Source organism: Python bivittatus, unplaced genomic scaffold, assembly GCF_059951505.1.
Source record: "Python bivittatus isolate LINGU-HERP-01145 unplaced genomic scaffold, Pbiv_v1 ctg000070_np1212, whole genome shotgun sequence".
NCBI lineage: Eukaryota > Metazoa > Chordata > Lepidosauria > Squamata > Pythonidae > Python > Python bivittatus.
In genome coordinates this window covers 33,505,536-33,515,454 of record NW_028277034.1, presented here as the reverse complement: position 1 = coordinate 33,515,454, position 9,919 = coordinate 33,505,536, and the positions used below count along the sequence as shown (strand labels likewise).

At 37.0% G+C, this 9,919-nt stretch overlaps 1 protein-coding gene across 2 annotated transcripts in view; it reads left to right on the top strand.

Annotated features, from left to right (window-relative positions):
* Positions 1–4,073: 4,073 nt before the first annotated feature.
* Positions 4,074–9,919, top strand: part of LOC103058896 (bifunctional heparan sulfate N-deacetylase/N-sulfotransferase 3) — a 65,366-nt gene continuing 59,520 nt past the window's right edge. Inside the window, exon 1 of one of the 2 annotated variants that reach the window (XM_088133265.1) lies at positions 4,074–5,057. In XM_088133265.1, coding sequence (XP_087989391.1) covers positions 4,074–5,057 — 984 coding nt within the window. The remainder of the gene's footprint in view (positions 5,058–9,919) is intronic. The other variant, XM_088133266.1, reaches the window with a different exon arrangement.

Here is a 9,919-nt window from a genome sequence, read left to right as displayed (position 1 = left end):
AAGTGTCCGATTATAGTTCAAAAGAGCGCGCATTTAAACGGGAGCAAGGCCGTGGATTCGGAGTGTACTGATGCGTGTTATCGGGGGAGAGAGGCGTACATGCCACAGAATTATAGCCTGCTAGGACCAGTCCAGCCTTGGGCAGCACCCCCAAAGGTTTCGTTTCCACGCATCTCGCCTACCGCATTAGAAACTGGAATGGGAGAAGGTTGCTCTCCCCCGCTCAGCCTCCCGTTTTTGCAGAAAGTCCCACCGCGAGACCTCCAAATTCCTACCAACCGCAGTCAGAGGACCTGAGTCGGTGTTACCCAAAGTCGTCGCCCGAGAGTTCCAAGCCGTCTTTGAGGCCTACCCCCCTCCCCAAAAGCTTATTGGTCAAGCAAGGAAAGCCCTTAACCAATGGAAAAGGGAGCCTGACGCTCGGTGAGCTGCTCCCTTCTCAAGTGGAAGATGTGGAGCAGCTTCCCATCAAGTCTTCGTGGGGGCGGCGGGAGGGCTCTTGTGTCAGCGGCTGTTTCCTGCGAGGACGAGGTCGCCCTCCCTTTCTTCTCCTCCGCTCTTCCCGCCCGCCCCCTTTTCCCGGGGGAAGGAAGAGTGAGAGAGCAGCTCCCGCGTCTTCCCCAAGTCCCTTCTAGCTCGCCTTCCTTCCTGGAGGAAGGAAGGTGGTGGTGACTGACCGGAGCCAACGCGGGTGGCGTCGGCTGCCTCTTGCTGGCCCCTTCCTGGGAACGGGGAGCCGAAGGCGGAGAAGAGCAGGCGAGAGACTCCCAAGTTTGAGTGTGGGAAGAGGAGCTGCAGAAGGTCACCTCCAAAAGGAGGCGCCCTCATGGCTTCGGAGCGCAGCTGCAGGTAAGGGAGGTCTCGGAGCGCTGGAGGAGGCGTGGGCGGCGGTTGCTGCTTTCTCCGCGGAGGACGGAGGCAGGCGGCTCCTCTTCTAACTTCGGTTTCTCTTTTCTTCCAAAAATAAAAGTTCTGGGGGACGGCTTGGTGTCATGTACAACTGGAAATCATAATATATGTTGCGCTGGAACGGTTTTTGGACATTCCGCCGGGGTTAGCTCGCCTATGGTTCAAGCTTGTCCGCCGTGATCTTGGATGCAAAATAGCTGTTTGGGGGGGGGGGTGTATTTGAGTGGTTATTAAGGATTAGAATAATCTGCATTAAGCTTTTTCTGATTGAGAAATGACTTCATATGGCTTTTAAAGGCAAAAATCTCTCTCTCTCTCTCTCTCTCTCTCTCTCACACACACACACACACACACACACACTGTTGTTTAGGAGCTTGTAATTTCATTTTTAAAATGTTGTTAGCTCTGTTAACATCTGTCTTCCTAGTGTGGTACCCGGGCGCGTCTTACTCTTAGAAGGTTTTCTGTGAGACATTGATGCCCTCTAGTGTTTGGTGAGACTTAGAGCGGTTCCTTTGGCGTGAGAAACCCCAAACAGAACATTTAATTATCCCAGACATTATGAACATCTTTTCAAAAAGCCACCCGAATTTCTAAACATGGTTGTGTGTGTGCCTTTTTCTTTACACAGAGTTTTTTTTTTCCCCCTGGGAACAGTGAACTTTTGTTTGCAAGTTACATGGGAATTTTTTGGAAGGAAGAGGTGAAGAATAGAAAATTAAATATTTTAGAAAATAATGTATTAGCCAAGCATTTTAGAATAAACATTGAAAAAATGTAATACAATGAACTGAGCATGCAGAAATGAGGTGTGGCCCTATTTATATCTAACAGTATTAGACAAAAGGTGGTGTGTATACACACACATACACACATACAAATCTTAGCTAGAAATATAGACAAAACAATATCAGATGATAAATTGCTTAGGTTGCACCCCATACCCATTTCTTTGGACTAAACATCATTGGACTCAAAGGAATGTGCTTCTGAATAAATGTAAAGAATTGCATTATTACCTGTTTTAGTAACTTCATTTGAAAAATAATGGGATGAGTAGTGTTCATTTCATGATATTGTTAATATCTGGATGCTATTTTGAATTCAGTGGAAAGAACAAACAGCAATTTTAAAACAGATAGAAAGTATAATATTTACAGCCTACCTAAATATTGGGTCGGAGGCTTCCAATCTGGTTTTATTTTACTTTTTAAAATAAATAGTGTCTTATTACTTTGAGGGGAAAATATACCTGGACTTCTTACTTTGTTCTGCATGTTAAGGCAGTTGAGTGAAGTGTTTCTAACAATTCCATCCACAGCTGAATGAAATATTTCAGTCTAGTTGAAACAGTTTGCAGCTTAGCAGTTGCAATCCTATTAAGCAACTTCCGGCAAGCACAGTGAGATGTGTGGGATTGTATTCTTGATCCCTTGGATCTAAGGGAGACTCAGGCCTAATTTTGCTGGGTCAGCATGCAGATACATAGGACTGAAGTACTGAGCATAATACCGTGCAATACATCATTATTTAACATTGCTAGTGTTTCAGGATATTTTGTGTAGGAAGATAAAAAAGGAAGGGCTACGTACTTCTTGTCTTAGATTAATCATTATATTGCAACGAACACTAGACTGCAAGTAAATCAAAACAGCAACAAAACTGCAAGTATCCACAGAATTTGGTTTGTTTGGGCTTGGTTAAAACAATCTCATAAGGTGGTATTTACTTGGAGAAATGTGTTGTTGTCCTTTATGGAAGATCCTTAGGATCTGCAGCAAATATCTCCCTAGTGAAGCAGGTATTCCTTAAAAGGAGTGCTGCATAAACATTTCTGGGGCATGGAATATAAAGCATTTTGTGAATAGTATTAGGTTTAAAAGAATGGGTATGTGTCATGTGATTCCTATGTGCTGGATTCATATATGCTGGAAAATTATCAAGTAACAGTATGGTCCTCTCACATTCCTATTTATTGATTTTTTTAAAAATGTAATTAAACACACACAGAAACACATATATGCATGCAGTAATATGATCATTCATTGTGATTGTAAGTGTTCCAGACAAGTAAAATCTAAATACATTTAACTAAAAAAAATTGTTAGAATGTGCCCTTCTTTAATCTTACACTACAGAGTTTTATACATTAAAAGTTTACTTTATAATTGTATCACATCAAAAAAGCTGACACAATCCAGCTGAAGTAAAGCCCAATCAAGTCTGATTATTTTCTGCACAAGGATTAACTAGGTGCTTTATTATTTCTCCTATTAAAAGCAGCAGGACTTGAAAATGTTTAACTTTCTTTCTGGATGCTCCCAAGCTTTGGAATTCTGCCTTGTTCCATCTTCATTGTCATTTTGCCAGCAATCAAAGGTGAATATTTTTAGGAAGCCAAAAGTTCAGGTTTAGGAAAGCATCTGAACTTTTGTCTGAGTGCTCCAACATTTCCAAGAAGGCTCCTCCTGACTTTGGAGAAAGAAATGTCACCAATCTTGGGTGATCTTGTTTCTTGGATCACTTGTCTCAGAGGCCATAGGATTACACCCTAGGTATACCTGATGTTGAAGAGATTTTAATTTATTAAGTCTTTTTGTTTATTTTTGTTTTGGGGGGGGTTGGTTTATTTTTATATTTTAATTCTTTAGTTATATTTTGTGTGTGTGTGTGTGTGTGTGTGATTAAATAAAACATTTTATTGTGCCAAAAGATAACTTGCATACCATAACTTGCATTGGTATTTGTTTTGGAATAAAAAGATCTGTTAATTACTTGCATTTAATAAAGATAAAGTTGTTTGATAAATGCCATATTGACTGCAGATCATGGGAATTGGTGCAGTACATCTGGAAAGAATCATGTTGGAGAAGACTGTTCTATGGAACAGTTTTGGGAACAAGACCATTTTAATTCATTTCTCACTAACAAATTTAATTCCACTGTTGTATTGGGTAGTTTTCCAGTTTTAAGGGTTATTGTGATCAATTGGTTAAGAGAGTGAAAAAAATCTCTTTTTCCCCTTCCAGAATATATTGACTCTGAATTGTACTGAAGACAGAGATACGTGCTGCAATGGTGACATAAACTGCTAAAACTGGACTGGAATAAATTCTGAAACTCTTTATAATCTCAATGCAGTCACAACTGGAAAGCATCTAGGCATGACTTACAACATGACTTTTATTGTGAAACTTCATAGACATTTTCAACGAACAGTAATATTGCTAGCTACATTTTGTATGGTGAGCATTGTTATTTCAGCATATTATTTATACAATGGCTACAAGCAAGAAAATGAACTTTCTGAAATTTCTTCAGATGTTGAATGTGGAGATCTGCCAGTGCTGCTATCTCCATGGAAGATGGTTAAGCCCAGCGAACCATTAAGGACTGACCCTGTGGTGCTTGTATTTGTGGAAAGTCAGTACTCTGTACTTGGTCAGGATATAGTCATGATTTTGGAATCCAGCAGGTTCCAGTATCACATAGAGATTGCTTCTGGGAAAGGTGACCTTCCTGTACTTATAGATAAAAATAAAGGCAAGTATGTTCTAATAATATATGAAAATATTTCTAAATATGTGAATATGGATTCCTGGAATCGGGGCCTTCTAGATAAATACTGTGGGGAATTCAATGTAGGAATGATTGGGTTTCAAAAAAGCAATGATAATACTTTGCAGACTTTTCAGTTAAAAGGTTTTCCTTTCCAGATCCATGGCAATGTAGGTGTAAAAGACTGTTGCATCAATCCTCATTCTCCTTTACTCCATCTAACAAAATCATCCAAGCTTGATAAAGGGCCTTTGCCTGGAAGTGACTGGACAGTTTTCCATATAAATCATTCAGCTTATCAACCTGTTATATTTGCAAAAGTAAGAGTACCTGAAAACCTCCCTCCACCTATAATTAAAAGTGTTCTCCATGCAACAGTTATTCACGACTTGGGTCTTCATGATGGGATTCAGCGTGTTCTTTTTGGTAACAATTTGAACTTCTGGCTGCACAAGCTCATCTTTATAGATGCTGTCTCATTTTTGACTGGAAAGAGGCTTACACTGTCCCTGGATAGATACATACTTGTAGACATTGATGACATCTTTGTTGGAAAAGAGGAAACAAGGATGAAAGCCAGTGATGTTCAGGTAAGGTATGCCAGAAAGTGTCCTGTGTTATGATGATGTTGCCCAAATATCTATTTTTGAATGCAAAACTCCTATATTGCAAAATTTAGTTAAAGAGAAAGACAATTTCTTTGTGGTCAATATATGCATTTGAAATAAATTAACTATCCTAACTAAGCCAATATTTTTTTTTAGTTTTTACATCAGTTAAATCTTTTAATTCAGTAGAGCTAAAGTCATAACACTTTGGCTGGCCTTTGTAAGAACCTGGCTATTATAGGCATATGTTGCCCAATAATAAATTACAGTAGCCTTTTCCCAGAATGATTAATCTTATTATTTATTTTTTTGTATTGGCAGGGATTTTTTGGTCTTAATTAATATTCTGTATATTAAACTTTATATCATTATGCTGCTTGGGATTTTTTAAACTCTGAATCCTGTACAGAAGATAAAATTATAGGGCAGTAGATTCCATCGTAGAATGTCTCCCCCCCCCCCATTTTGTGCAGTTAAGGTTCTGTATGCAATGAAAACATGTATGACTGCCAACAAAATGGGTTGGTGGATCATATTTGCATAACTTTTGCCCTTTCTAAGGTTGATGATATAACAATTTATGGCATGCCATTGAGGGGAGGGGTGAGGTATGTCCAGGCTTTTTCAAGCACATAGATTTAATAATAATCATTCCTAATGATTCTGACATCAGTAAGTACAGCAATCAGGCCAAGGGTCCCAACTTTTATTTTCTTAAGTGGTAGATTACATGCAAACAGAATTATGTGGTGGAGCTTTTTTCATGCTGCAGTACTTTATAGTGTAAGTGGGAGATTTCTTCTTTAAGTTTAATTTATTGGAGGAGCAGAGGTTTCTACATGACAAATTAGAAAGTAGTGTATGCAGAGTATTCTTTCATGGAAAGTTACAAATTAAACAAGATAAAGCATGGGAGTAAGTAAGAAGGATGTACTTGTTTCTTAATTACAGTAAGCACCAACTATTTTAAGTTATTGACTACAAGCATCGTGCATGATCTGTTCTCAGTTCTGTTTCTTGGTTGCACTAAATTAGGATGTGCTCCTCAGAAAAGTGATATTAGTTGCATTCTATTTTTTTTTTAAATCTATGTTCTACTTGCTTTTCCTATAGAGAATTTCCATATTCTGAAATTGATTAATATTCTGCAAAGGGCAGATTGACCTCAAAGAGATCCATTACTAAAGCATGCTTTAGTCCAGCAGAACAAATACACAGAACCCTTGAATAATGTATAGCTTATTTAATAAATTACCAGCTGCAGCAGCATTATGAAATGTACTCAGATTAATGCCAATAATTAAAAAAAAAACTGTAACCATCAAGAATCAACTTTCAGCATCCATTAAAATCATTCTAATATCTAATTGAATGTTAAATTAGATCTAGTCAGATTTAGGTATATTGATGGATGTTATTCAAATAGCCAACTTTGAAGCAACTTAATTAGGAAGTTAATTATTTGATGGTCCAAGTCTGTGGTTGATATAAGGTTTGTCTAGATCATACTTGAAAAGGAGAATGAGGATACCCTTAAAGTAGGTATGCAGCAGTTGTTAGGAAAACATCAGCTTAGCCCAAAGACAGGTGGGGATGATGGAGAAACTCAAGATTGCCCCAGCTTGGGAGGAGAGAGAAACTGTCAATTTTTATAATTCTGTTATTATACAAAACAAAATGTAACAAAAACGTACACTTCCAGTAGTTCTTATGGTGTGTGTTTTCTAACCTGGCCTACCTTGAATGGCTAACAATACTTTAATAACTTGGTGTATTCCAAATGTTTTAGACAAGTTAGTATGGGCTGGTAGAGTTATGGTTCAAAGTATCTGGATGAAACTAACTTTGTATCATCCTTTGAAGACACTTTGGGAATCAGAAAATCTCTCTAATTATTATTCAACTTTCCAGGAACTATTCTGGATGGCTCAGCAACTGCATGAATTTTCTTTGTATTCATCCTCAGTAAGCTAGCAATTGGTTTAGCACAGCTTTTCCACTTCCTCCCCGCCACCCCATGCATGCAATCAGATGAAATATTGGTATGCCTTATGTTGTGTTTCAGTTAAAATCTGGATTTATATGAGTAGGTGTAACCTTTAAAGAAAGTTATATTTCTGCACTTTAGTTCTCTTGTTTCATTAAGAAAAATCCAATGATAAAACAGATGGCTAGAGAATAACCTATAAAACTTAAATTTAATCTCAGAATCAATCTGGAATTTATCACTTTAATTATTGGGTTCAGTATAAGAGAAATTGAGAATATAAGATTAGGGATATAAAATTAAACCTTAGCCCTGGATATTTCTTTGCTTAATCACTGCAATTTTTAAAATCACAATTAGTAGTTAAAGAAGACCTGATTATGAAACAGTATATCAATCAATTCAATTACAAGCAATACAATCTGGGATAAATTTGAATGAGCACTTTAAGGCTTAATAATTACTTAATGGGCTTATATGACCACCCAGCTTGCAAAAAATGTTACTCAGTAGTATTCTTTTAAAATTAGTAGCAGTATTTGAAACTCACAGGTATAAGTGCTTCCTACAAATGCATATTTGCATACAGAATTTTTTTTCCTTTTTAAATTCAGTTTACAGATCCATAGCAGGAACAAGTAACTAAACCTGCAAATCCTACAGCCCTTTCAAGCTATATTTTCTCATGTAGAATTCACTACTAGGGGCAGTGATAAAGAGTCCTCCCCCTTTTTAACTCATGCTATATTGTCAGAAAACATTTGGTTGTCCTTGGCTGCATGGTACCTGCAATATAATGCTCCACCTGCAGCATTATCAAATTTCTAGTTCACATGGAAATGTTAGCATACACATAAAAGTACCCCATGCACTCATGTCTTGGATTTGATATGAAAAAATGAGAACATTTAAGGTTCAGTGACTTTCCCTGGCAGAACTTGGGCTTGCATTTGAACAATTCATATTAAAAGAAACATAGAAGGAAAAATGGCTTCCAGTTTAGAACATGACATGTAAAGCAACAATCTCTTTGCTTTTATTAACTGAATACAAAAAACAGTAAACAATACATAAAGTTATAAAGGTATAACAACAACCTTAAAAAAATACTCTAGGCTCTGTGCATTGTATAAGCTTTCATGATGTCACTCATTGACTGAAAAGAATGAAAAATTGTTAGCTGAAGCAAACTTTGATTACAATTAAACTGGGATGGAATCATGATGTTATGATTTGAACAAACAACATTTTCCCAAGTTCATACAAAACAGGAAATTATGGTTGTTATAAATAACAGACTTTGTTTTCTCCTTCATGATGTAACTTCTTCCAACCAAGTACCATATGTGGAGTTAAAGTGCCCATGTGGATAGCATTGACCTATGGGGGAATCAGTGAGTACACTATCATCTGAACCAGGCCAATATTTATAGATCTGATTCTCAAGTCATGCAAAACCATAGCTTGTTCCATGACTTATTGAATAAACCATAATTGCTTGGGTTCACATAATATGCTGAGGCCTCTATGATGTGGTTCATACAATTCACTAAGCCAAAACCAAACAAACCATATTATGACTTGGCATGATTTATAAGCCAAATCATAGTGTTTGTAGCCTCATTTGCAGTGTGAACTCAGTTATAAAAAATTATTCATTTAAAAATGTATTGGAAACTACGAAGGTATAAAGTTAGGGAGAAAAGCTGTGATGAAGTGTGTTCACTTTCAAGGAAGTTTGTTATTCTTTTTTTTAAATTAATATGAAATTCCATCTTTAAGGTCATTTTTTGAACACAACAGTAGAAACAACTTCAGCAACTCTTGTTTTATACCATGGAATGTTGAAAAAAAAATAGACTGGGGAAAATATTTTCAAAGATAATGTGTTCTATTAGAGATGTTAGCAGCGTCAGTTGCAATGAATCTCATTACTATGAGTATGGAAGAAGTTGTCCTTAGTGGCACAATAACACTGAGTAAGTGGGGTAATGTTATACAAATCATCTGGAACTGAAAGCAATATTTGTATAGTATATGAATACCATCATATTAGATACTATAATTTGTTCTACCTGTATATCACAAGTCTGAAATGAAAATAATCTATAAGAGGGAGGGCTGTGCATATTGAATCTCTTTTCATTTCTCACTATAGGTCAGTTCATGAAAGATCAGGCCATCAGTGGCTGTTAATTATGATCTCTTAAGTGGCAGAGATAGCATGCTCCTAAATGAGAAGTTGCTGAGAAATACCAGTGGGAAGTTATTTCACTCATGTCCTACTTATAAGCCTGACATAGGCATCTGGTTGGTCATTGTGGGAACAGAATTATGATTTGATCCAGTATGACTCTTCTTACATTCTTAGCATATCAATATGCTCATACAGAACTTAAGAAATGTGTGGTCATATGCTTAGAACAGCCAGTGGTCTTACCACAGTTATAGGCATGTGTCTGGGGAAATACCAGAAACAAATATTGTTTGTAGGAACTCCATTAATGAAATGCTAAAGTAAAATAGTTAACAGTGAACAGCTACCATTTCTAATGTCAGCACTGTGGAGATAAGGGATTTGGGCTTTGTACACTACTAGCCTAGAGCTATGAACTTTGAATGTATTAATAGAACTAAGGACATCTGAATCAAAATCAGCTACATTCATCCCAGAATCTCTGATATTAAGAGCTTTAAATTCTAGAGTAACAGAAGAACCAGAAACCAAAGAGTACATCTGTTTCACTGTTGCTGGGATTATGAATTTAGATTTCTTGGCAATTATTATATTCTAATAATAAATCTGTAAATGAAAAATAATGAATTCAGCTATATATTATACAGTAGCAGTTTGTCT